General features: G+C 41.9%; 4 protein-coding genes across 11 annotated transcripts; 3 read left to right on the top strand and 1 right to left on the bottom strand.

The window, feature by feature from the left end:
• The first annotated feature begins 428 nt into the window (after positions 1-428).
• On the top strand, positions 429-9,643 carry LOC115733012. 2 transcript variants are annotated; one of them, XM_048273565.1, is made up of 3 exons: positions 429-770; positions 1,442-1,640; positions 8,034-9,643. In XM_048273565.1, exons 1-3 carry the CDS (start codon positions 524-526, stop codon positions 9,352-9,354), a joined length of 1,767 nt encoding a protein of 588 aa, XP_048129522.1. In that variant the 5' UTR covers positions 429-523; the 3' UTR covers positions 9,355-9,643. The 2 variants fall into 2 exon arrangements, with proteins under 2 accessions (XP_048129522.1, XP_048129524.1); XM_048273567.1 differs by lacking the exons at positions 429-770; positions 1,442-1,640 and adding exons at positions 6,380-6,628; positions 7,335-7,533.
• On the bottom strand, positions 3,901-12,873 carry LOC115738649 (release factor glutamine methyltransferase). Of its 6 annotated transcripts, none has more exons than XM_048273571.1 (4): positions 11,971-12,869; positions 11,636-11,881; positions 11,051-11,243; positions 3,901-4,294 (listed from the first exon to the last, which is right to left on the bottom strand). In XM_048273571.1, the coding sequence occupies exons 1-3, from the start codon at positions 12,757-12,759 to the stop codon at positions 11,109-11,111; spliced, it is 1,170 nt and encodes a 389-aa protein (XP_048129528.1). In that variant the 5' UTR covers positions 12,760-12,869; the 3' UTR covers positions 3,901-4,294; positions 11,051-11,108. The 6 variants fall into 6 exon arrangements, with proteins under 6 accessions (XP_048129528.1, XP_048129525.1, XP_048129529.1 ...); XM_048273568.1 differs by lacking the exon at positions 3,901-4,294 and adding an exon at positions 9,975-10,497; XM_048273572.1 differs by lacking the exon at positions 3,901-4,294 and adding an exon at positions 9,975-10,396.
• An 804-nt stretch (positions 12,874-13,677) lies between these two features.
• Positions 13,678-20,946, top strand: LOC115738711 (translation initiation factor IF-2, chloroplastic). 2 transcript variants are annotated; one of them, XM_048273563.1, is made up of 13 exons: positions 13,678-13,870; positions 13,969-15,689; positions 15,789-15,821; positions 16,055-16,168; positions 16,307-16,456; positions 16,586-16,684; positions 16,764-16,826; positions 17,259-17,414; positions 17,554-17,619; positions 18,263-18,499; positions 18,633-18,908; positions 19,370-19,558; positions 20,346-20,946. In XM_048273563.1, exons 2-13 carry the CDS (start codon positions 14,157-14,159, stop codon positions 20,505-20,507), a joined length of 3,078 nt encoding a protein of 1,025 aa, XP_048129520.1. In that variant the 5' UTR covers positions 13,678-13,870; positions 13,969-14,156; the 3' UTR covers positions 20,508-20,946. The 2 variants fall into 2 exon arrangements, with proteins under 2 accessions (XP_048129520.1, XP_048129521.1); XM_048273564.1 differs by lacking the exons at positions 19,370-19,558; positions 20,346-20,946 and adding an exon at positions 18,962-19,181 and having other exon boundaries at positions 18,633-18,931.
• A 2,084-nt stretch (positions 20,947-23,030) lies between these two features.
• On the top strand, positions 23,031-23,866 carry LOC115729618 (probable glutathione S-transferase parA). Its single transcript, XM_048274960.1, has 2 exons — positions 23,031-23,369; positions 23,519-23,866. Exons 1-2 carry the CDS (start codon positions 23,031-23,033, stop codon positions 23,864-23,866), a joined length of 687 nt encoding a protein of 228 aa, XP_048130917.1.
• Positions 23,867-26,584: the final 2,718 nt, after the last annotated feature.

Genomic DNA, 26,584 nt, shown 5'->3' with positions numbered 1-26,584 from the left:
TGACCGAATTGACTCAATTAACGTAAATGCAAAAGGTTTAGGAGTGAATTGGCACAAATGTAAAAGATTTAGAATTAAATTGACACAATACAAAGCTTAGGATTGAATTAACACCAATGCAAAAAATTTAATTGGCACTAATAAAAGATTTAGGATTGAATTGACACGAATATAATATGTTTAGGACTTTTTTGATACGTTTCTCTCGAAATTTCTATTTTTCACTTTGACCTTTGGGCCTATGGGTCCATGTGGCCCAACCAAAAAACTCATGGCCTGATGTCATGGGCTTGGAACGGCCCAAAAAAATGGGCCAAGGCCCCGGACGGCTACCCGCGGCACTAGCAGTTCCAAAACTGATAAAAACAACTAACGTCTAATCAGTGGTACTTTCGTAAATTAAAGAAAAAGCAAGCGTTCTTTATCAAAGTCGAATTCCTTTCCTTCCCGATGTTCATCCTCAGGCTTCACGTAAGGGAGAGCAAACAAAGAAAAAGAAGACACCTTTAATGTAGTGGCGACAATGCTCTGCGTGCGGAACAAAAGCTTCACCGCATTGGTGGAGGAGAGCGAAAAGACGCGGCTCGGAAGTGAAAATGACGACGAGGGAGAAGAGGAAGTAGAGGAATGGAGGAAGAAATGGCTGCAACAGTATTCATCACACCATCGGATGCTGCTTGTGGGCGAAGGAGACTTCTCTTTCTCGTCAAGTTTGGCCTCGGCTTTTGGCTCTGCCTCCAATGTCATCGCCACTTCCCTTGATCCTTATGGTACGTAGTACGTTCTATAACACTTGACAATTCTGCCTTGTATCGAACATGGTTTATGTAATGTGCGAGCGCGATCCACTCTTTCGGTTTTCTAGGGCATGTGTTGTGTGAGCGATCGACTGATCAAGCGCCTTTTCTTGTGCACTGCTCAAGTTATCTGAGTATGGACGGTCTGTTTAGGCGTTAGGTGCTTGTGAAATGCGCAAGTCAATTCTTTTGTGGAAGGAGTAAGAGGTGGGTTTTGTCGCAGGAAAAAAATTTCTTGCTTCCGTCAGTCACCTTCTTGTCTGGAATGAAGTGTGGACCGAGACTAATGAATGCTGTGATGTCGGCTCTGCTTGGTCTTAGTTGGTAGGCCTTAAGGAAGTCTTATGTTACCTGAAATGCGGACATAGAATCATTCACCAATTTGTTTTGAATGGAAGTAGTCTCAACGATGCCATGTCAAGTGCACTGATGATTCAGGTTGCCACTTGATATAAGCATCACAACAGAGTTTTCTTTCCCTTTCTTTACGCTCTCGCTATGTCTTTCTTTCTTTTTCCTTTTGTAACTAAGCGAGTCTCGCTATGTCATCGTAGCCTTATGTGACAGGAACATGTGATTCAGAAAAAAAGACTAATTGGACTGGCTATTGTTTTTAACTCATAAGCTTGTGTCATACTCGACAGATGACTTGATCAAGAAGTACAAGAAAGCAAAATCAAATTTGGGGAAGTTAAAGAAGCTGGGAGCTTCCTTGTTGCATGGAGTGGATGCCACCAGAATGAAACTCCATGCAGATTTGAGAGTGCGGAAATTTGATCGAATCATCTTCAACTTCCCTCACGCGGGGTTCAAGGGAAAGGAAGACAACGTGCAGTTAATCAAGTAAGGTGCCTCATGTTTCTCCATGATTATGTATAGTCTATTAGACTATTATCGTACTATATCCTTCTATCTACAGTGAGGGTAATGCATCATCATATTCTAACTTTGCTGCAGCACGACATTTTCTTTCTTTTCTTTTCTCTTTATATGAAAAGACATGTATAGTACTTATTTTTTTCTGAGATTAGTATCAGCAATGGGCTCTCTATTGCAATACTATTCCATATTTTAAAATGCTCGGTATCCCTTCAGAGCACTGATTGGATGGAAATCTAGAAGAAGAAAAGGATTTCAGGTGAGTTGGATAATTTGCAGAGTCATCATGGTAGAGTTTTCCCCTTCCATGCCTTTGAAAATTTGATGGCGGAGTTTTGCCTTCTATAGTAGATGGAGATCGACATACATTTTTTAGGATCATATGTGCCTAATCCTGAAAATACTCCTCGGGAAACAAAGCGTGCACGGGTATTGATGTGTTTAATTGTGATTGTTCATATACAGCATGCATAGGGAACTTATGCGTGGCTTCTTTCACAATGCAAGCCAAATGCTTCGTGCTGCTGGTGAAGTACATGTAAGTCACAAGACCAAAGCACCATTTTGCCATTGGAAGCTGGAGGAACTTGCATCTTGGAATTCTCTGAAATTGATTGATCAGACAGCTTTTAAAAGCAAGAATTATCCAGGATATCACAACAAGCGTGGAGATGGTCAGAGATGTGATGAACCCTTTCCTCTGGGGCTTTGCATTACCTTCAAGTTCAGGTTCTACCCTGGAGCTAGGGAAGTGTTGAGAGAGTCGATGACGCACAACAATGCAATTCATGGAGGAAATCGGCAAATTTATGTGAGTCCAGTTCAGATGCCTGTAGAGTTTCCACTAATTCATGAGAGTTCAGTTCAGGTGGATGTAGGGTCTGAGTGAAATTATAAGAACTTGGTCCGGACACAGGAGCAGTTGCTACCACTCTCATTTGTTCCCTTTCCTTCAGTGACCCATGTTCCGTTGTCCCGGAATACACATATTCAGTTGGGAATAAGTTCAAGGAATGCATATGGAGGGATTAGTGTTTATCACAGAAACATTGTGCAGGAGATACCACAAAGAACATGTTATGATGATGTGGGGTTTCGTGCGGTCCCTCTGCCTGGTCTTACACATATCCAGTCGGGAACGAATTCCAGGAACGGATATGGAGGGGTTAGTTCTTATCACGGAAACATTGTGCAGGAGATACCACAAAGAACATGTTATGATGATGTGGGGTTTCGCTCGGTCCTTCTGCCTGGTCTTGCCTCTGAACAACATTATGAATATGTGGAAAGAAGAACGTCTGTTGGTGACCTGTATCTTTTCCATGGACTCCAACATCAAGAGAACTTGAGGAGGCTCATATATTCTTTTGGAAGGCCATGACTGGATCGCACTGCCCTTCTGAATGCAGGCCCCACAAAGGAATCTCAACGCTGGTAAGGGGTAAAATATTTTGTAATCTGTTCTCATGCGGAGGTTACGCAGATTTATTTCGCCATCTTGACGCTGCTAAGTAGAACCTTTTGAAATCTGTTTTTGTATGGACTTGGAAGTTCTGAATTTCTCATGATGCCTCCAAATTTGCATGTTTAAGCTGAGGTCAAGGCCTGGACAGGTTTCTCTGTTTGTGTTTAAAAATTTATCAGAGCAATTTCAAGCCCTGTTCTCCAAATGGAGCAAAGAATATCCATGGGTGTTTTTCTTTTCTGTTATAAAATCCATGGGTGTTGAACTCCCCCATTTTTAGAGTTGGGGACAAAAGAGTGACTTTGGACTCCCGTATTTTGACGTATGTGAACCAATCTTTATTTTGTCATCATTGGCCCTTCTTTTGTTTTATCCTACTTGCGAACAGGCTACTTGTGAATGTCAAAGGGTTAAGGAGTCAACGTTTTAATCCAGGGCGTTTGATGCGACTTCAAAGTTAAGCTATCTAAATCTCAAATGCTCTCCGAAACAAGTGGAGGTAGGACTAGACAAAATCATAATTTCAAATATATTGTATCATTTAAATAATCAAGTCACCTAGCAACCCAGTGATCTTTCATAATTATAACACAATGCCTTGCACAATTCTTAGCGATGATCTGCGATTTACGAATCACTAGAACTTGGCTGGAGTGCTATTTCTGGAGTACAAGGAGAGCAGTCCAGTATATATCTGATCATCATCAAATTTAAGTTGCTGTAGTTGCTTTGCCCTAAAGATACACCCTCTTGCTAGTTGTTACCCAACATTTGGAAACACAATGCCATTTACCATCCTCCTAATATAGGGTTGTTACTTTCGATAATCACGCTGGAACAAACCTTAATAGTAATTGAAGGACAGGAGTAGGACCAAGCTTTTTTGTAAGGCTCTGTGTGTAGTTTATGTAAGTGACATAAGCGAAAAGCTGGATGAAGCAGCAGCACGCGTTGTCTCAGAGACTGCTTTGGGAGCTGATGCATCATTAACTGTTGGGGGCATCTAAAGAAATTGAAACTAACCTGAGAACAGCATCACTCGCACGATGGATGGAGAACACGGATCGGCTTCGGTTCAAAGAGGTGGGATTAAGCATAGGCATTCTGTTGTACTTCAGCAACGCTACAGAGATCAACAGTATCAGCTTGTCACCCGAAAACCTTAGAAAGGGATATTCTAATTAATGATCATGCAAACAGGTTAAAATGATTTTTAATGGCTGAGTTAGTGCTGCGGATGACCCTAGATTCTAATCAATGACACTGAAGAGCATAATTGGCATGTTCATAAGAAGCTGGGCCTTTGTGAACATAGGGGTCAGACATTTGAGCCGGTTTAGTCCTAAATTTTTTATATTGGTATCAATTCAACTCTAAATCTCTTAAAATTTTGTTAATTGAGTCAATCCGTCCAATTTTGGTTCGAAATTCACTGATGTGGACATCGGTTGTCATATGTACATGGTTGACGCCGATGTGGATAGTTTTTTAACTTTTAAAATATGTTAAATAATTTTTTAACAAATATTTTGGTTTTTTCTTCTTTTTCTTTTCTCAATCATTAAAAAAATTATTAAGAATATTAAAATGATATTAAAAAAATCAACGGTAGCGCCAGCCATTCCATATATAACAATTGATGCCCATGTCAATGAATTTTCTATCAAAATTGATTGAATTGACTCAATTAACGTGGGGTGACGCTTTTTTCACTCCTCTTTTGACTAATAAACTCTTTTTCTTGTGTTTTGACCATAATATCCCTTGTGTGGCCCACCACTCTACAAAATTGATCCTTTTTTCTTTAGTTAACTCTTCTTTTTTTTGACCAAAAAAAAAAAAAAATCTCTTCTTTTTTATCAAAAAAAAAAAATCTCTTCCTTTTTCTTTATTTTCTTTTTTTGTCCTTGCGAGTCCCTCTTTATTCTTCTTCTTTCTTTTCACGCCTTTGACGTCTCAGTTCTAAGCTTCTTGCAAATGTCTCTCCGTTTTCTCTCTTGCAAGCCATTCTCTTCTTACACACCCCTAACAGTGATGCCTTTTTGGCTAGAGGAGAGAGAGAGAGAGAGAGAGAGAGAGAGAGAGAGAGAGAGAGAGATAGATGCAACTCTTTTATTTAGCCTCTCTCCTTTTGTTGAAAGAATTCTTATTTTCTAGGAAAAATAAAAATAATTTTCTTTAAGAGCAAAAATCAAAAAACACAATTTAAACCATTTAAGTCTTGCAAAGAGGATGGGAATGGAGGATAAATATGTTTCATGTGATTCAGCCACAAGTCGATACAAATCTATATAAAAAAAAGAAAGAAAGAAAGAGAAGAAGCTCCAGGTGTTTTCGCAATTGCAATGTTGCTTAATCTACTCCATTCTAAAATCTATATTTTGTTGCATTGAGGAAATTCAAGCGGCTAAAAACTTCATAGTTCGCTCTTATTAAAGCATAAGGGACCTTGTTAAGGGCGGCTACTCCATTAAGCTCTGCTCCAAAACCTAAATCCCGAGAAAAAATAACATAAATAGACTACTACTTCAACTAAAACAATTGCTTGGCTGCAGCAATGATAGCCTCCACAGTATTGCCAAATTCCAATATCCTTAACTTTGCTTCCAATGATCTTCTCCCAACCAAAAGTCATTCTGGCTTCGATACTAATTATACTTGATCCAATAGTAAGGCAACATACTCTCCTTATACTTGGGAAATTGCTTGTCAAAAAGTTCCCAATAAACCAAGGACACAACCCTTACATCCTTACCTTCCCTCCGAGCTTATTCGCTACTTTCACAATGAGAACGAAGACGTCAAAAGGTGGAAAGAAAGAAAGAAAAAAAAAGGGGGGAAGTGAGATCCTTAAGGAAAAAATAAAAGAAGAAACAAAATAAAAAGAGTTAGAATAAATAAAAAATATGATTACTTTTTAAAGTGGTGGGCTATACAAGGGATAATATGATCAAAATACAAAAAAAAAAAAAGAAGAGTGTTTTAGTCAAAAGAGAAGTGAAAAAAGCGCGATCCTTAACATAAAAGTAAAAGATTTATGATTAAATTAGTACAAATATAAAATGTTTATGCAGTTTCAAAAGTGAAAAAAAAACTAACGTATAATCAGTGGCACTTTCGTAAATTAAAGAAAAAGCACGCGTAGTCGATCAAAGTTGAATTCGTTTCCTTCGTCATCAAGACTTCACGTACGGGAGAGCAAAAAAAATAAAATAAAGATATTTTTATATGGTAGCGGCAATACTCTGCTTGCAGAACAACAGCTTCACTGTAATGATGGAGGAGAGCGAAAAGACGCGGCTCGGAAGTGAAAATGATGACGAGGGAGAAGAGGAAGTAAAGGAACGGAGGAAGAAATGGCTGCAACAGTATTCATCACATCATCAGATACTGTTGGTGGGCGAAGGAGACTTCTCCTTCTCGTCAAGTTTGGCCTCGGCTTTTGGCTCTGCCTCCAACGTTACCGCCACTTCCCTTGATCCTTATGGTACGTAGTCCGTACTAAAACATTTGACAATTCTGCCTTGTATCGACATGGTTTATGTATTGTGCAAGCGCGATCCACCCTTTGGTTTTCTAGGGTTTGTGTTGTGGGAGCGATCGAATGATCAAGCGCGTGTTCTTGTGTTCTGCTCAAGTTATTTCAGTCTAGATGGTCTGTTTAGGCGTTAGGTGGCTGTGAAACGCGCAAGTCATTCTTCTGGGGAAGGAGTGAGAGGTGGGTTTTGTCGCGGGAAAAAAATTTCTTGCTTCCGTGATGTTACCGGTTTCTCTCTGCTTCACCTTCTTGTCTGGAATGAAGTCTGGACCGAGACTAATGAATGCTGTGATGTCGGCTCTACTTGGTCTCAGTTGGTGGGCCTTAAGGAAGTCTTATGCTGCATGAAATGCTGACATAGAATCACTCACCAATTTATTTTGAACGGAAGTAGTCTCAACGATGCCAAGTCAAGTGCATTGATGATTCAGGTTGCCACTGGATATAAGCATTACAATAGAGTTTTCTTTCCCTTTCGTTACGCTACTAGGCCTGGTTCACGTCTCGCTATGTCTTTCTTTCTTTTTCCTTTTGTAACTAAGCGAGTCTCGCTATGTCATTGTAGTCTTATGTGACAGGAACATTTGATTAAGAAAAAAAGACTAATTGGACCGGCTATTGTTTTTAACTCATGAGCTTGTGTCATACGCGACAGATGACTTGATCAGGAAGTATAAGAAAGCAAAACCAAATTTGGGGAAGTTAAAGAAGGTGGGAGCTTCCTTGTGGCATGGAGTGGATGCCACCAGAATGATACTCCATCCAGTTTTGAGAGAGCGGAAATTCGATCGAATCATCTTCAACTTCCCTCACGCGGGGTTCAAGGGAAAGGAAGACGACGTGCATTTAATCAAGTAAAGTGCCTCATGTTTCTCCATGGTTATGTATAGTCTATTAGACTATTATCGTACTGCATCCTTCTATCTACAGTGAGGGTAATGCATCATCATTTTCTAACTTTGTTGCAGGACCACCTTTTCTTTCTTTTCTCTTCTTTTTATACAAAAAGACCTGTATAGTACTTTTTTTTTTTCTGATATTAGTATCAGCATTGGGCTCTCTATTGCAATACTATTCCATATTTTAAAATGATTAGTATTCCTTCAGAGCATTGTGGATGGAAATCTAGAAAAAGAAAAGGGTTTCAGGTGAGTTGGATAATTTGCAGAGTCCTCATGGTAGAGTTTTCCCCTTCCATGCCTTTGAAAATTTGATGGTGGAGTTTTGCCTTCTATAGTAGATGGAGATCCACATACATTTTTCAGGATTGTACGTGCCTAATCCTAAAAATAATCCTCGGGAAACAAAGCGTGCACCGGTATTGATGTGTTTAATTGTGATTGTTCGTATACAGCATGCATAGGGAACTTATGCATGGCTTCTTTCACAATGCAAGCCAAATGCTTCGTGCTGCTGGTGAAGTACATGTAAGACACAAGACCACAGCGCCATTTTGCCATTGGAAGCTGGAGGAACTTGCATCTTGGAATTCTCTGAAATTGATTGATCAGACAGCTTTTAAAAGCGAGAATTATCCAGGATATCACAACAAGCGCGGAGATGGTCAGAGATGTGATGAACCCTTTCCTCTCTGGCTTTGCAGTACCTTCAAGTTCAGGTTCTACCCTAGAGCTAGGGAAGTGTTGAGAGAGTTGATGATGCCCAACAATGCAATTCATGAAGGAAATCGGCAAATTTATGTGAGTCCAGTTCAGATGCCTGTAGAGTTTCCACTAATTTATGAGAGTTCAGTTCAGGTGGATGTAAGGTCTGAGCAAAATTATAAGAACTTGGTCCGGACACAGGAGCAGTCGCTGCCACTCTCATTTGTTCCGTTTCCTTCAGTGACCTTGTCCCAGAATACACATAATCAGTTGGGAATGAATTCCAGGAACACATATGGAGGGATTAGTGCTTATCATGGAAACATTGTGCAGGAGATACCACAAAGAACATGTTATGATGATGTGGGGTTTCATGCGGTCCCTCTGCCTGTTCTTACACATATTCAGTCGGGAATGAATTCCGGGAACGTATATGGAGGGGTTAGTGCTTATAACGGAAACATTGTGCAGGAGATACCACAAAGAACATGTTATGATGATGTGGGGTTTCATGCGGTCCCTCTACCTGGTCTTACACATATTCAGTCGGGAATGAATTCCGGGAACGGATATGGAGGGGTTAGTGCTTATTACGGAAACATTGTGCAGGAGATACCACAAAGAACATGTTATGATGATGTGGGGTTTCATGCGGTCCCTCTGCCTGGTCTTACACATATTCAGTCGGGAATGAATTCCGGGAACGGATATGGAGGGGTTAGTGCTTATCACCGAAACATTGTGCAGGAGATACCACAAAGAACATGTTATGATGATGTGGGGTTTCATGCGGTCCCTCTGCCTGGTCTTACACATATTCAGTCGGGAATGAATTCCGGGAACGGATATGGAGGGGTTAGTGCTTATCACAGAAACATTGTGCAGGAGATACCACAAAGAACATGTTATGATGATGTGGGGTTTCGTGCGGTCCCTCTGCCTGGTCTTGCCTCCGAACAACATTATGAATATGTGGAAAGAAGAACGTCCGTTGGTGACCTGGATCTTGTCCATGAGCTCAAACTTCAGGAGAACTTGAGGAGGCTTATATATTATTTTGGAAAGCTGTGACTGGATCACACTCCCCTTCTGAATGCAGGCTCCCCAAAGGAATCTCAACGCTGGTAAGGGGCAAAATATTTTGTAATCTGTTCTCATACGGAGGTTACGCAGATTTATCTCGCCATCTCGGCGCTGCTAAGTAGAACCCTTTGAAATCTGTTTTCGTATGGGCTTGAAAGTTCTGAATTTCTCATGATGCCTCCAAATTTGCATGTTTAAGCTGAGGTCAAGGCCTGGACAGATTTCTCTGTTTGTGTTTAAAAATTTATCAGAGCAATTTCAAGCCCTGTTCTCCAAATGGAGCAAAGAATACCCATGGGTATTTTTCTTTTCTGGGATAAAATCCATGGGTGTTGAACTCCCCCATTTTTAGGGTTGGGGACAAAAGAGTGACTTTGGACTCCCGTATTTTGACGCATGTGAACCAATCTTTATTTTGTCATCGTTGGCCCTTCTTTTGATTTATCCTATTTGCGAACAGGTTACTTGTGAATGTCAAAGGGTTAAGGATTCAACGTTTTAATCCAGGGCGTTGATGCCACTTCAAAGTTAAGCTAGCTAATCTCAAATGCTCTCCGAAACAAGTCACCTAGCAACCCATTGATCATTCATAATTATAACACAATGCCTTGCACAATTCGTCGGTGATCTGCCATTTACGAATCACTAGGACTTGGCTGGAGTGCTTTTCTCTTAAGTACAAGAAGAGCAGTCCAGCATATATCTGATCATCATCAAATTTAAATAGCTGCAGTTGCTTTGCTCTAAAGATACACCTCTTGCTAGTTGTTACCCAACATTTGGAAAACACAATGCCATTTACCATCTTCCTAAGACAGGGTTGTTACTTTCGATAATCACGCTGGAACAAACCTTTATAGTAATTGAAGGACAGGAGGAGGACCAAGCTTTTTTGTAAGGCTCTGTGTAGTTTATGCAAGTGACATAAGCGAAAAGCTGGATGAAGCAGCAGCACACGTTGTCTCAGAGACTGCTTTGGGAGCTGATGCATCATTAACTGTTGGGGGCATCTAAAGAAATCGAAACTAACCTGAGAACAGTCAGCACTCTCACGATGGATGGAGAACACGGATCGGCTTCGGTTCAAAGAGGTGGGAGTAAGCATAGGCATTCTGTTGTACTTCAGCAACGCTACACAGATCAACAGTAGCAGCTTGTCGCCTGAAAACCTTAAAAAGGGAGATTCTAATTAATGATCATGGAAACAAGTTAAAATGATTTTTAATGGCTGAGTTAGTGCTGCCGACGACCCTAGATTCTAATCAACGACACTGAAGAGCATAATTGGCATGTTCGTAAGAAGCTGCGCTTTTATGAACATAGGGTCAAACATTTGAGCCCCCCCCAAAAACACACAAACACACACACACACACACACCAATCCTGCGCTTCTCATCAGCAAGTACCTCCTCATACACACATGACTTCCAGAGCAGAAATTACTAGAGAGTTTATAGCTGCATGTATAAATGTGATGATTGCCGAACAATTTCACATAATACACAGTTGAATCAATTGTGTTTGTTAAACCACAAAGCTAACTAAGGAACCAATGATCATACAAGCAAGATTGACACCCTACACTAGCAAAAGCAAATTCACAACAGCGATAAAGTGTCGCGAAGTGGGGGCTAGCAAAACAAGAAAACAATGACTAGAAAGTAAGCAGGTTCATAGCACATACTCATTTATTTGCTTTCTTTCCTGATTGATGGATTGAAATACAGTCGGAAAATTGCTGATCATCGATTTCGGAACCCAGTAACAAATCTCAGAATACCAGCAAAATCAGATACTGTATTGACATTGCAAAAGCTCCCTGGTAATTGATTTTGCATGTAATCTACAAGAAACTTGCACTGTTTTTCTCCGTTCGTCTGCATAAGACGATAATTAAGTCAGATTGGATAATGAGGACAACGACAACATTATGGAGCTAATAACTGAAAATAACAGCTCTTTTTCCCTCCACTGAGGCATGGATATGTGTGATGCTTCCCAGCTTTTCACCCTCGACAGACCGAGTTTAAATTATTATCCTAGACTTGAACACTTATGTATCAGCTATTCAAGTATGATCAAGCCTATGGCCACAGTCACAAAAATTAGCCACCATAAGTGCATGATAATCATGGCAACTTCTGTTCTGCCCAAAAAGAAGAGCTAAACTCAACATGCAAGTCCCCATAGATGAATCAGTCGGTATAACTTCAGGTGCACCAAGTTTAACGCATTAAGATGACGGTGGCGATTCAATGAAAAGGAGTACCTCAAAAGCAAAGAAACCACCAGGTTTCAACATTGAAGCAGCTCCATTACACAGATGCAGAAGATCATCCATGCCCTCAGCACCACCATCCAGGGCAAGCCTCGGTTCATGTCTCCCAACTTCAGCTTGTAAACCACTTATGTCATCACTTGGAATATAAGGCGGATTGCTCACAAGACCTGCAACTTTTCCTTCAACGCCCTTCAAAGGTTCCCACCAAGAACCTTCCCTCACCTCAATTTTGTCCTGCTTTCACATAGACTAAACCAAATGAAAACATACCTCATTTCATGGTATCCCTTCAGATAAACACATACATCTCAACCCACACAGACCTGCAAGCTATATCTTTCAACATTAAAGGAAGCAACTTGAACAGCGACAGGGTTCAAATCCGTAGCGATGACTCTTCCATAATTACCCAAGATCTTGGCAATTCCAATAGCAATAGCGCCACTACCAGTTCCCAAATCAGCCCACAAACCTTCTCTCAATCCTTCGTCTTTCGAAATCACATCACCTACCAATTCCACAATGATCTCGGTCTCGGGCCTAGGGATCAAGACCCCTTCTCGAACGCACAGAATCAAGTCCCTCCAATGCTGGCACCCGACTATATACTGGAAGGGCCTTCTCTCGTCGATCCTTTGCTTCCATAAGCTGTAAAGCTCTTGGACATCAGCTTTCAAGCTAATGATGGTGTCCGGGTCGTCGCGAGCCACGGCTTTGTGCATCAATGAAGGGTCGGACCCGTCGAGGACGTCTTCCATCAGCCAATTGAGCTCCCTGCAGAGGAGAGTGGAGTCCGGGCCGTTGTCGGAGTCCTCGAAGGAGGACCCGATGGAGGCGGCGAGAGATTTGGCCCAGGAGTGCCATTCTAGGAGGTCCGAGACGGTGGTCGTGTACTCGGGTGGCCTTAGAAACAGTGGGAGCAGCGGAGGGGGAGAAGAAGCCAGTTGCGGCGGCGGCGGAGGAGACGGGGAGGAGTGAATGTGACGGTGGCGAATTTGAGTGATGTTGCGGGCATGAGTGAGAGGAGTAGGGAGTTGAAAGAAGAAGGTCGAGAAATTGGAGGCGATGCATGGCCAGGGGCGGGTAAAGCTCGGCCGCAGTGAAGGCTTCATTTGCTTCTGGGGAGGTCGGACAGATCGTGCGGCGGGGTCCAAGAAATTGGCATGTACGATGTTACTTATAAACAAGACAGGCCCAACAATGTGTTTTCACCGACCCGCCCAAATGATCATTTCCGGGTCTCCAACTTGTGAACTCACAACTCGCATTAAAGTAATTTGGCCATAAACTCTCTTCCTTAGAATCTTAGACAAATGTTTATTGAGTTTGTCATAGACAAAGACCTATAAGTTTCGCTGAAGCATATTGATTTTTCGGTGAGGAAACCAAATGATCGATAAAATCATTGAGGTTAAGGCAATTGAAAGAACCAATAAGATAAATAGCTTTAGTAGTCCATGTTCACGAATCAATTTTAAATAATCTTCATTGCTGGCATTTGAGTAACGTCCGTTGCACATGATTGATGATATTAAGGTTTCAGTATAAAATGTGCAACGGAAACACAGCTCTTTCTCTAGATGTCATTACTTTCAAAGTGGGTACAATGCAAATCATAACAAACATGATTGTTTGGTTCCCGTTAAAAGAGAAATTTATATAGGTTGGAGTCATCGCGGTTGATCAACGGACGGGGTTTTTGATTAAGGGAAAATTTATTGCAAGTAGAGGAAGATTCCTATTAAACTTGGCTTCCTTTATTCATGTTATTTTCCGCATCCATTAGTAAAATAATATATGGCCTTCAAATGGCTAGAGATGTACTTCTTCTTTTATTTGCCACGAAAAGAGAATTCTTGAAAGACGCATATTTTAAACATTTAATGCGGAGAAATATCGAGCAAGAGGAATTGTCGAAAGCCTTATCTATCGAGAACGAATATCGACAGGCAGAGGAGGAGCCACATGCAAATTCCCCACACAAAGAGACGTATTCATACATATATATCTCCATCTCGAAATTATGTGGAAAAATTTCCAGCCTTTCTCGTCATCACCACTGCCATATATTTTCTCCGCGCTCCCTCAGCCACAGAGGACTCTCTCCCTCGCTCTTGCTCTCGCTCAGTCTCATCCTGCTCTCTCAAACCGAAACATCATTCATCAGATGATTTCTCGGGAACCCATTGTCATTTCTTGGCTCCTCGCAGAATAGGACTTCAGGTAAATTCCATCTGTTCCCGGTATCTGTCTAATTTGTTTGCCTCCCCGGTTACGTGTAACTGAAATTCCCTTCTTGATTATTTGTTTCTCGCATCAAGTCGACACCTTCTGCGCCTGCGGAGCTAGATATTTGATACCCTTCGGAGTAAATTGCCCTTTTGCTATGTGGGTTCATGGTATACACCTTAGGAAAGGGAAGAGGAATGTGAATTTGAGTAGAATTGCTAGTTTGCTTTTGCGGTCGTTGGAGGCGTTTGCCTCTTCTGGGTAAGGGATACCGGTGGTAATGATTCTAGCAGGAGGTATACAAGGAGGAGCAATGGTTTCTCTAGCTTCCGTAGCCTCCGTTGTGAGTGCAGGGACTAGTGCCAACAGGGGTTCCTCTGAAGTTTCTTATTCACTGGTTGGCAAGATCGCCTTTCCAAGAGGTAAGTACTGGAGTAGCGTCAAAAGATGGCATTGTAAATACTCGGTCACCACGACCGATTTTATCGCCGAACACACCAATGCTCTCTCCCTTGAGTCTAACAATGGTTACAGAGGGGATAAAGATGATGATAGCGGGATTTTACTGAAGCCCGCACCAAGGCCTGTTGTGAAACCATCCAACTCTAAGACCAATTCAGTGGGGTTGGAACCTTCAAGACCTAGCAGAGATTCCACAGTTGAGATGCTAGATGATTTAGAAAATAAGAATAATGTTCTCGAGTCCCTTGATGAGGTGTTGGAGAAGGCAGAAAATCTCGAAAAGTCTAAACAGGGTCAACAAGCAAGCAAAAAGGAGGGCGGAAATGTAAAAAAACCAACACCATCCAGTAAAAGTGCTAATCCCAGAAATAGTAATCCTGTGAATTCATCTAGAAGTAAAACCGCTAAGACTTTGAAGAGCGTGTGGCGGAAAGGGGACAATGTTGCCTCAGTGCAAAAGGTAAAATTTCCAAAGGATTCTCCTTATAGTAACAACATCATTGATGACCCAGAATCTCAAAAGGTTGAAGCGAAGGATGAGCCTCGAGCTTCTCTAGCTGCTCAGCCACCTTTAAGATCGCAACCTAAGTTACAGGCCAAGCCTTCTGTGGCTCCACCACCTACACTAAAGAAACCTGTAATCTTGAAGGATGTTGGGGCAGCTCCGAAATCGTCAACTGTTGACGATGTTGATGCTCCGGGAAAAACTAAAGAAAGGAAGCCAATCTTGGTAGATAAGTTTGCTACCAAAAAACCAGTTGTCGATCCTCTCATAGCTCAAGCAGCTTTAGCCCCTACCAAGCCGTCAAAGGGACCTTCCCCTGGCAAATTCAAAGACGACTATCGGAAGAAGAATGCTTCAGCAGGTGGACCACGGAGGAGAATGGTCAATGACGATGATGTTGGGATTCCAGATGAGGAGACATCAGAACTGAATGTCTCCATTCCAGGGGCAGCTAGTGCAAGGAAGGGTCGGAAGTGGAGTAAAGCAAGTAGGAAGGCAGCTAGACTCCAGGCAGCCAAAGAAGCTGCTCCAGTAAAAGTTGAAATTCTTGAGGTTGGGGAACGGGGTATGTTGATAGAGGACTTGGCCGACAACTTGGCCACAAGTGAAGGTGAAATCCTTGGACTTTTGTATTCGAAAGGAATTAAGCCAGATGGGGTGCAAACTTTGGACAAGGAAATGGTGAAGATGGTCTGTAAAGAATATGAGGTGGAGGTCATAGAGGCTGATCCTATCAAAGTTGAACATATGGCAAGAAAGAAGGAAATACTAGATGAAGATGACTTGGGCAAACTTGAAGATAGGCCACCTGTGCTGACTATCATGGGTCATGTGGATCACGGCAAGGTAATATAAGTGAGACCTTTGTTTTCTCACATGGGTGAGAAAATGCATTGCTTCTCCATTTATCTTACACTGATGTGTGTTGTGCATAATGTTTTGCAGACAACCCTGTTGGATTATATTCGTAAGAGCAAGGTATGAATGGAAGCTTCTATTACGATCACTTTCTATATGGCTTCGTCAGACACCTTTATAAATGTGTTTCACCAAAGTACTTTTTGTTTGGTTTCACTTGTTACCAATTGAGAAAGGACATTAATGAATACCAATCTTGAAATGTAAATCGTAGACCGCTGAGAAATGTCAGGTCTAATTGCTCGTGTGCATTACAGATTGGGTGACTGGACTTGACTGGTAGACTTTTGCAGGTGGTTGCATCAGAAGCGGGTGGGATTACACAAGGAATAGGGGCATATAAGGTGCAAGTACCTGTGGATGGCAAATTGCAACCCTGTATTTTCCTGGATACTCCTGGGCATGAGGTAATTTTGCTGCCCATATTCACCGGTTTATGATGTTCTTAACTTTAGGCTTATGATGATAGTGAGGGTATAGTTTACAGAATCAATCTCTATTATGTTAATTGCCTGATCTAACTTCAATTACATTCTGCCTTGCAGGCATTCGGTGCAATGAGGGCTCGTGGAGCGAGAGTGACAGATATTGCTATCATTGTAGTGGCTGCTGATGATGGGATCCGGCCTCAAACCAGTGAGGCTATTGCTCATGCCAAAGCAGCCGGAGTGCCAATAGTGATTGCAATAAACAAGGTTTGTTTACTGAAGCGAAACTTACCTGAAGTGTTATAAGAAATAGATGCTTAAGTAAGAGTAGTTGGGATAGTCATAATTTGCTCATCCTGGTGTCTAATCAAGCTGCCCCATCTTTTTCTTGATCAGATTGATAAAGATGGAGCCAGTCCAGAACGGGTAATGCAAGAACTTTCTTCAATTGGCTTGATGCCAGAAGCTTGGGGTGGCGACATCCCTATGGTTCAGGTCCACCTTTTTCTCCGGATGGGATCTGTCTTTTCATCTTGTTATGCTAGTTCATGGTGACTCATAGTCCATTTTACAGATTAGTGCGCTCAAAGGGGAGAACGTGGATGATTTACTGGAGACTGTCATGCTTGTTGCAGAGGTATATCTAGATTGATGCATTGTACAGTTATTTATAATGGAAGCAAATTTTCCTTATGGTTTGTTTCCCAGGGGTGGGTTAGCAAACGTTTTTACCCCAATTTATTCTCATATTTAATGCTTGAAATGTTAAAATAACTCTTATCTTTTACTTCTCGGGGTTGACTTTCTGATGGCTTCCTTGTTTCTACTTTGACTCGTGATTTTTTTTTCTTTTGTCGGGCTAGATACTATAACTCATGATTAAGTGAGCTTTTGGACATTATTTAGCCCCCTTACAACTTCAGAGTAATTCCTTTGATACTTTTTTGACATTTAAACTTCTCATAATACACTGGCCATTATTTCTGTGAAACATGTTCTCCTGTGTCCTGCAGAGAGTTATTATATGTGTTGCTGATTTTATCCTAACCCTAAACACCTTGTTATGAAGTTGCAAGAGCTGAAGGCCAATCCACACAGAAATGCGAAGGGCACTGTAATTGAAGCTAGTCTTCATAAATCTAAAGGACCGACAGCTACATTTATTGTTCAAAATGGCACCCTTAGAAGAGGGGATGTTGTGGTCTGTGGAGAAGCTTTTGGAAAGGTTAGAGCATAAAATAAACTCTCAGAAGCTCTGTTAAACTTAATATATGCACAGTGCAACTTGAGAAAACAGTTTCTCAATAATTTATTGTTTAGATTGCTCTGTCTTACTAATGTTTGAATGGTTTTTCTGTGCTCAGGTTCGGGCACTATTTGACGACAGTGGCAAGCAAGTCCATGAAGCTGGACCCTCCATCCCAGTACAGGTTGGTGCTTCTTTGACTATATCGTTATTCCCTTAGGCATAATGATACTTGGAATACGATTTTACAACAACTCCTGGTGCCATCATTTGCTGGGGGTTCTACCTAATTTTAGCCTTAATTTTAATTTATCTTCCACCGATATATCATTGAAATGGTCCTGCTGCGCTTGATGGACATTTCTAAATTTTCCTTAATCCAAGTACTTTCACAGATGTTGCCTTGGCAGTGCTATATTCGAAAATACTTTCTTGTTCATGAGTCCGGAAGTTTTGTGATGGCATACTCAAAACTTGGGCAATGTGCATTTTCTTTTTAACCTGTATAAGGTATTAATCCAAATATTCCTGCATTGAGAGTTTCTCCTATGGTTTAAGGCATGTTTAAGTTATGATCTGTCGTGTGAATCATCCCACTGACATCTAGAATGAAAAAGGAAATTAGAATCCTGTTATGGAAGCAACCACTGCTCTGGCTACTAGCACGATCTAGTGAGAAGCAGAGATGTTCTAATTCCCTTAGATAACCTAGACTGAAATTGTGGCCATGTAGGTTATAATGATACTCTTCATTTTCAATGTCTTGTATTCCTTTAGTTCCACACTGCACCACATATAATTTGCCGGTTGTGATATAATCATGGCAGGTAATTGGACTGAATAACGTTCCAACTGCTGGTGATGAGTTTGAGGTTATTGGGTCCCTTGATATGGCAAGGGAGAAGGCAGAAGTGCGTGCAGAGTCTCTGCGAGATGAACGTATTTCGGCCAAGGCTGGTGATGGGAAGGTCACACTTTCTTCTTTAGCTTCTGCAGTTTCATCAGGAAAGCTTTCTGGTCTGGACTTGCACCAGCTGAATATTATCATGAAGGTTGATGTTCAGGTATGCACATAACATGCTTCATATACAAGCATCAGAGGTGGTTCCAGTGTTATTTTGTGTTTCATATTATTTTTTATTGCACAAATTCTTCTTCTTAGTTTCTGTGTAACTGAAAGATCTTTATCATGCCCAGGGATCAATTGAGGCCATAAGACAAGCCTTGCAAGTGCTTCCACAAGATAATGTCACTTTAAAATTTCTCTTGCAAGCACCAGGGGATATTAGTGCTAGTGACGTTGATCTTGCAGTTGCTAGTAAAGCCATCATCGTTGGGTTCAATGTTAAAGCACCAGGTTCGGTAAAGAGCTATGCAGACAACAAAGGTGTTGAGATTCGTCTGTATAGAGTAATCTATGAACTCATTGACGACATACGTAATGCAATGGAAGGACTTCTGGAGCCAGTGGAGGTTAATTTCTAGAACACACTTTTGAAACTTCCTCTATTTGAGGGTGCGGCATAATCTTGTACCACTTGATTTTGACTCGATTGACTTTTCATATCTCCTCCTACCTGAGAGACCACTTATCAGTGCATTCAGAGCGATATGGTGTTTGAAATGCTTCTTAGAATATAATCTGTATTGATAACCAGGCATCAGCCAACACTGGAAATACTACTGTTGTTAATTAGAGCTCAAGTCCAGCTGCCCCTATCAAAACTACACGATTTTCTTTATCTCGTAAAATCCTTGTGGGGACACCTAATAATGACTTCTATGACATGCACACTCGTACAATTCCCGTTGATAGGTGTTGATGCTGAGTCCAATCGGGGCTGTTCAGTCTGGAACTATGACGTTTACTCTTAATTTTGGTGGGATATCTGTTTCGGATTATTCACTCTGCGTTCTTTCATTAATCCTCACAGGAACAAGAAACAATTGGTTCTGCTGAAGTGCGAGCAATATTTAGCAGTGGCAGTGGTCGGGTTGCTGGATGCATGGTTACAGAGGGGAAGTTGGTGAAGGGATGTGGTATACGAGTTGTTCGAAAAGGGAAAACTGCATATGTTGGTATTCTGGATTCTTTGAGACGGGTCAAGGAAATTGTGAAAGAGGTACAGTTAAAATATGATATTGATTGGGCCTTTTGGCTAAGTCACGTTTTGCTTTGTGTTGTAATTGTCCGACTTGTGGCACATTTTTATGCATGACTATCTATGTTGTCTATGTGCTCTTTCATGAGCTCTGCTGGAATCAGACTTACCTTTTAGTTGAAACAAGCTTCTTGTATAGAATGCTTATCATTTTCTTGATAGAATACATGCATCATTGCTTTGATGCGAAGAATAGAGGGTAAGATACAATTGAAACAAATTCCTGATGAAAAACGATAGTGGAGGTCATTAAGTTTATAGTTAACTGTTATTGTGATATTTCAACTTATAAGTTTTGATGTACGGGGGAAAGAATCTTGTTCAGAAGGATTTATATTAAGACAGATCTCTGAACTTCATACAGTAATTTACGTTGTATGCATCCTGCAGTATGAGGGGAGAGGAAGGCTGAGCAAAGTGATGCTAGCTTCTTGTCCGAGCATGACCTTCTCGTTGTGTAGCCTTGTCTGTCGATGGAGTATTTATCTTTTGGTTTCACTCATGGCATCCTTTTTCTGTTAATATATTTCATGATGGCCATTGGATTATCTTCTTGCCTTTGATTTAACTGGTTCTTTGGAGAGTTAAAGTGTCCAACCGTTACTCCCCAGAAGAGTTGCTACTCTCTCAACAGCAGTTTGCTCACAGAAGTTAAAACTCTTATTTAGTGGCCATCTGGTTTGTCTCATCTCTTATTTGTCACGCATGGAATTGAACATTGCCTAATTTTTCTTACTCTGTTGAATAGGTTGGTGTGGGACTAGAATGCGGTATTGGGATGGAAGACTATGATGATTGGGAGGAGGGAGACGTTCTTGAGGCCTTTAACACAGTTGAGAAAAGACGGACCCTTGAAGAAGCATCTGCTTCAATGACAGCTGCTTTCGAAGGAGCTGGTTTCAAATTATAGGGAGGCACATGCACAGTGTTATACAAGTTGTTGCTATGCATCATTTTACAGAATATCACCAGGAGATTGCCCTTGCCGTTACGCAGGGTCGAGAATGTTACCTTTCTGTCGCAAGTTCCACCTGTGGAGAACAGACATTTGGTCGACTGTATTTACGTGATTAAAGGCGGAAGCACGGAAGGTCTTGGCAGACCTAGCTTATCAGATACGATTTTTAGCTTGCGGCAATCCAGAGGAGGAGGTTTCAGCTGGGTTTGCTTCACTTTTAACTCTACAAATCAACATTTTTGTCAGGCCGTTAGCCTGGTTTAACTTGTAAAGATGTTACATTATGATGGGAACTGTATCATGTTTCCATGTCGAACGAGCACTGCCCAAACGGTTCGATGTAATTTCTCTTCTGATAAAGGAAAGTCATTTATTTAGTCATTTCTGAAAAGCCAAATGTTCGTCTTTGTTCTTCGAGTGGCCTGTTATGACAATTTCTGCAAATGCAGTCCATTCTAAATTTTGCTTTTCCTCTGCACTGTAATTGCTCTAGCTCTCGGTTGCTTTAGGGAAACTCGGCACAATGACACGGAGTAACCTTCAGCACCGGATTCATCAGCTGACTGTTGTATGAACAGGTGCCTTCATACTGTAAAGGGCGCTCTCAGGTCCGCGGATGCCAGCCAGATCTATGAAGTTTCCACTGCATTGCGTGAGTCCATAACCACATCGAGAACTGGGCATCCGGCTAGTCCCCTCCACTCTTCTATCCACGATCACGATCGCAGTTCAGTAGTCACTTTAGGCTTCCATAATAGGGACCTGTCACTGTATTTGAGAAGTGTGTAAAAGTTCATGCCGAGGAACGTTGTTTTAAGTGAGGAGTAGGAGCATGTACATAAGTATTGAGTACAGATCTTGAAATCAGCTTACTTCTGCATGCATCTCTTTGCCCATGCTATGATGCTGAAGTTTCCAAACGACGCGTACGCCTGAAACCAGCAGTTGTAGGGCAAGAGCGATATGACTTCTCTCCACTGAAGGCGGCCTCTCCAAGCTCACTTTCCATCAGCTTCCGAGTTATCCGTCAATTCCTTCTTGGCCACCTCCTGTCCTTCCCCTTTTGTTGTCCCCACATTCTTCCCCAGATTGGAGGAAAAACTATACTAATCGTCTCACCGTAGTCCATCACTTCACATCCAAAGATGCGAACCATCGGAGCTTACGACGAGGAAGCCCCGCCTCAGACAGAGAAACTTAGTAGTACAGCTTGAACATACAAATCTTATTTTTGTCCCTACAAATTAGAGGAACGCACACAAGTTACCTTCTTTTCGATGTCATCGGCCCAGAATCTGGCTTGGCTTGGCTTGCTCATGAGGATCAGATGGCAAGAGAGCAGGCCGGCCGTGCCAGGTCCTCGTTGATGTACTCCGCGATAGTCTTGGTACTGGCACATGGGCTTGCCGTTGTGGACGAAGACCGTGGTTTTCTTGTGAATCGGGTTCATATGACGAAGAAGCCGCTCGTTCCGCATGTTCTCTTCCTCTTACCCGTACTGGATATCCTTCTCGGCAAGTGCTACTTGGCACCTCATTCCAAACACCTCCCCATGGGCCACGGCTCTTCGGAGTCGTCCACTCTGTGAAGAAGCAGAGCACTCACGTCAGAGGAATGCGAGCGTAGATGGACAAAAGAAATTATTAAGCAGACACCGGAGTTAGGAAGAAACAGACGAAATAGTTGCAGACAAGTGTATTCGTCAATCATGTGATTAACTTAACGGGCAGGAGCTGCATTTTTCAAATGGTCGCCGACGGCAGATGCCCTTACTAACAAACCCTTTCCGGGTTTTGTCGTTGTTGTAAGATGTTCACTTTGCTTCGTGTTAACGACACCCGTAGCATCAAATGGGCTCGCGGTAGCAAAGGAATTCGGATAAAATATATTGATATTTTTTGATGATTTAATATGGATTATACATCTTGGAATGAGGACAATTCTAAAGCAGTTCTGTGATAATGGACCAACTAAATAAAAACATATACGCAACCAATACCAGTGTGACAAATCAGCCCGGGGTTGCCATTAGTTCAAAATAGGTGGCATAGGAGAAGAAGCAGTACATGCTTCGAGTTTTTTAATGCCATAAACAAAAACTCGAACGCTCGAAAGATTCCGCTGGACAAGCGGAAGAGCAACTTGGTTGATTTCTCACATGTATCATTCACTGATGCAGCCAACTGTTGCTTCATGTGGTGATAGTTCCACAGGACAACGCAAGACAAAAACCAGAACGGAATCTTTGCTTTATGGCATTGATCATCAGGTCGCAAATGATATTTAAGAATCGTCTGACATTAGTCTGCTACAAATTTGTCATCTTTCATATGAAGGGATCGCCCATGTGCCGAGAGATGAAGACGAGGCAGCACATGAGGTCTGTGACCCTTCATAACCCCATCCCAGCGGTCTTCAGCACAAAAAAAGCGGACGCTGTTTGCCTCTGAAAGGTTGGCTTGACTTGGAATAGCAATGGCCGACGACGACGATGATGTGACCCTGTTCGGGTTTTGGGCAAGCATGTTCGGGATCCAGTGCAGGCTAGCACTCACCTTGAAAGGGATCGAGTACAAGTACAAGGAGGAGGCGGACTTGTTCGATCAAAGCCCATCGCTCGTCCAGCTGAACCCGGTCTTCAAGGGAATCCCCGTCCTCATCCACAATGGCAAGTCCGTGAGCAAGCCCGTGTGCGAGTCCCCCGTCATTCTCGACTATATTGATGAGGCCTGGCACAACAAAGTTCCGTTCTTCCCGTCTGATCCTTATGGCAGATCCCAAGCCAGATTTTGGGCCGACTATATCGACAAGACAGTACCTATGCTAACGTTCTAACTAGTGACCCCCTTTCACATATATGCATTTTGTTGACACAGGTGTCCTTGGATACAAGGGTTAATCTATTGGTGAATGGAAGTTTGTAGTGATTCGCTGCTTTTCTTGTGTCATGTCCTCCGGGGCAGTTGTACGTTCCCGGGAAGAATGTGTGGATGAAGAAGAAAGGCAAAGAGCAGGAGGCGGCAAGGAAGGAGGTGGTCGATGGCCTTAAGGCAATGGAAGGCGAGCTTGGAGAGAAGCCCTTCTTCGGGGGCGACAAGTTGGGGCTCGTGGACTTGGTGCTCCTGTCCTATTCCTGCTGGTTTCATACGTTTGAGATGTTCGGCAACTTCAGCATCAAAGCGGAAGCGCCGAAGCTGATCGAATGGGTAAGGAGGTGCATGGAGCAGGAGAGTGTGTCATGGTTGCTCCCTGACCCTGACAAGGTGTATGCCTCCGTTTTGCAATGCAAGAAGAAGTATGGGCTCGAATAGATCAAGAGGGTACCGTTGTCATTGTTTGAATAACATAAAATTGATTTTTGGATTTTAGCACGTTTCTGGCTATTTCTAGATTTGGTTGTTGGCGGCCTTGATTCATAGTAGACGCTCGGAAAGGAGAATGAAGATAGAAGAAGACGAAGGATTCCAGCGGCTATTGAAGAAAAACTATTCATGAATAGCGAGAATCATTTATGAATAGTAAAAAGACAAAAAATACTATTTGCCATAAATGAAGGCCGGCTGTTATTGACTTTCATCAGTTATTGACTTTCGTCAGCCACGTAAGGCTCCTTTATGCTTCGTCTTATTTTTTTCCTTTGACTTTATCCACGCATTTTAGATTTCTCATCTGCACCAACCTCTATAAAGGTTGCTCCGATCAATTTGTATAATATGACCGGAGCCATAGAACTCCAAGTGACCTTTGCGCATTTTGCATTCCAATAAAAGTTTTTCCTCCTATCAATATTTGTGCCCTTTGTTCTAAATTCTCAAAGTCACCATTATTGTTTTGGTTCCAACATTTGGCATCAGAGTTAGAAATGGCATCCACTAGTTCCGTTCAATTGCAGCTTCCAAAGTTGAATGGAAAGAATTTCAACAACTGATCCTTCTAGATTAAGGTTCTTTTCAAATCGCAAGATTTATGGAATCAGGTTAAAAATTACTACAACGAAGTGGCTAATGCTGAAGCATTCGAGGCTTTAAGAAAGGAGGAGATAGAATCTTTAGTGGAATCCCGGAAGAAAGACCAGAAAGCATTGCATGCGCTCTTGCAAGCCGTGGAGGAAACAATATTAGAAAAAGTATCGAAGGCAGAGACCGCAAAAGTAGCGTGGGATATTTTACAAAAATCTTATAAAGGCAATGATCATGTCTAGCGGGTGCAACCGTAAACTCTTTGAGGGGATTTCGAGTTTTTACGGATGAATGACTCTGAATCGATCTCGGCATATCTTGATCGTGTGCAAACCATTGTTAACCAATTGATGGTTAATGATGAAGAACTCCATGATACACGTAGAAAAAATCTTAAGGTCTTTGACCGAAAGATTTGACTACGTCATCACCGCGATCGAGGAAAGGCAAGATGTGCCAATCCTAAAGTTGGAGCGGTTGATGGGTTTATTGTGCTCGCACGAGCAAAGAATGAATCAAAAGTCTGTTGGTTCGGCTCCCGAGCAAGCATTGCAAAGTCGGGTCATTCCATCAAGCCAAGGAGGCTATCAAGGTGGTCGAGGTCGCGGAGGAGGCTAAGGTAGAGGTGGAAATTCAAATTTCACCAAAAATTCAAAACGCCGGACAAATCAAAAGTCAAGTATTTTAAGTGCAACAGATTCGGACATTACAAATCCAAATGCCAAGCAAATGCGACGTACGAGCGGGCGAGCACGCACATGCCACTGATGTTGACCATGGTGCTAGCATGTAATAAGGATGAGTTTTTTTTTTTTTGGTAAGGTAAGAATGTATATAACTTTTCGAAGCGCCATTTACAAGGAAGAGACCGAACACAAAACCGACCCATTAGTACACAAGAGCTTGTCTTAATGGGTCAAAGGTGTAGCGGTCTATCAAGATACACAAACAAAGCGCATATATACCAAAGAAGCCAAAGAGATGGCTATGTAAGAGGAACCAAAACACCAACCAAGACAAAGACTATCTAACGGTCATAGATACCGCCAAGACAAGCCAAAAATACAAGAAAATACACTAAACAACATCGGGCAATCTTCAAAGATAGAGGATGGGAGCCCCCAATTTCTTTGGAGTCGCCTATTACGAGGGTGGTCTGAACATGACCAAGAGACTCTTGTCTCTCACAACTTTGACAAGGTGTTTGATAATAGCCGGCACAAAAAGAGGCTTGTCTAAAAGAAATTTTTTTTCTTTTGGTCCAAATGATATGACATAGGCACAAGAAAACCTAGTAATGCGATGGTGAAAAAACGTCTCCAAAAGCTTCATAGCCAACGAATGAAGTCATCCCAATGACGGTTTTGCCAAGCTATGTCGCATTTCATAGCCCAATATAATGCAAGAGAGCCCGTAATAGAGCATCCAAAAATAAGTGGTCGATAGAGTCGGTCTAAAAAAGAAAAAGCACACACTCCATATTCAATTCTACGGTATTGCAACAACAGAATTTGAGTAGGGAGGCGCTAAGGTGATTAACCATAGTAGAAAAGCATGCCGAGGGGTTAAGGAACAATCCCAAATGAAAGAGTGCCAATGTACTACACGGCCCCTCGTCCTAATACAGTCCCAAGCCGAGGCAATCGAAAACATACCAGAGGGGTGGCTCTGCCAAATAAGCTTGTCAATTCTTCCATCCACAAAAACAGGAGCCCAAGTCAAAAAGTGTCCGAAAGGTTGCCAATCGAAGCATAAAGGATGGACAATAAGGATGAGTTGAGCACCATAGACACCAACATATAGTACTTGGATACTTGTTGCAACAATCACATGACTGGCCGAAAGGAATTATTCTTGTAGTTGGATGAGACAAGTCATAATGAAGTCGACTTCGGGAGTAAATCAAAGATTCCCGTGATGGGTAAAGGTAACATTAATATGAAGTCAAAAAATGGTACTAATGTTACTATTTCAGACATTTACTTTGTGCTAGGACTTTTTGAAATTTGCTTAGCATTAGGCAACTTTCGAAAAAAGGTCACAAAGTTCACATTGAAAATGGAGTTTGTA

The sequence above is a fragment of the Rhodamnia argentea genome, chromosome 2 (assembly GCF_020921035.1).
Source record: "Rhodamnia argentea isolate NSW1041297 chromosome 2, ASM2092103v1, whole genome shotgun sequence".
NCBI lineage: Eukaryota > Viridiplantae > Streptophyta > Magnoliopsida > Myrtales > Myrtaceae > Rhodamnia > Rhodamnia argentea.
Note: the sequence above shows the minus strand (reverse complement) of the source record. Positions and strands in the feature narration are given on the sequence as shown.

Bases quoted from the DNA above. Each gene is read 5' to 3' on its own strand.
- LOC115733012 (XM_048273565.1), top strand. From the start codon at position 524: ATGCTCTGCGTGCGGAACAAAAGCTTCACCGCATTGGTGGAGGAGAGC. The intron at 771-1,441 runs GTACGTAGTACG...CATACTCGACAG, and splicing joins CACTTCCCTTGATCCTTATG to ATGACTTGATCAAGAAGTAC. The intron at 1,641-8,033 runs GTAAGGTGCCTC...GTTCGTATACAG, and splicing joins GACAACGTGCAGTTAATCAA to CATGCATAGGGAACTTATGC.
- LOC115738649 (XM_048273571.1), bottom strand. From the start codon at position 12,759: ATGAAGCCTTCACTGCGGCCGAGCTTTACCCGCCCCTGGCCATGCATC. The intron at 11,882-11,970 runs GTCTGTGTGGGT...ATGTGAAAGCAG, and splicing joins TTGAAAGATATAGCTTGCAG to GACAAAATTGAGGTGAGGGA. The intron at 11,244-11,635 runs GTACTCCTTTTC...CGTCTTATGCAG, and splicing joins GTGGTTTCTTTGCTTTTGAG to ACGAACGGAGAAAAACAGTG.
- LOC115738711 (XM_048273563.1), top strand. From the start codon at position 14,157: ATGATTCTAGCAGGAGGTATACAAGGAGGAGCAATGGTTTCTCTAGCT. The intron at 17,415-17,553 runs GTTAGAGCATAA...TTCTGTGCTCAG, and splicing joins GTGGAGAAGCTTTTGGAAAG to GTTCGGGCACTATTTGACGA. The intron at 18,909-19,369 runs GTTAATTTCTAG...TAATCCTCACAG, and splicing joins GACTTCTGGAGCCAGTGGAG to GAACAAGAAACAATTGGTTC.
- LOC115729618 (XM_048274960.1), top strand. From the start codon at position 23,031: ATGGCCGACGACGACGATGATGTGACCCTGTTCGGGTTTTGGGCAAGC. The intron at 23,370-23,518 runs GTACCTATGCTA...CCTCCGGGGCAG, and splicing joins CCGACTATATCGACAAGACA to TTGTACGTTCCCGGGAAGAA.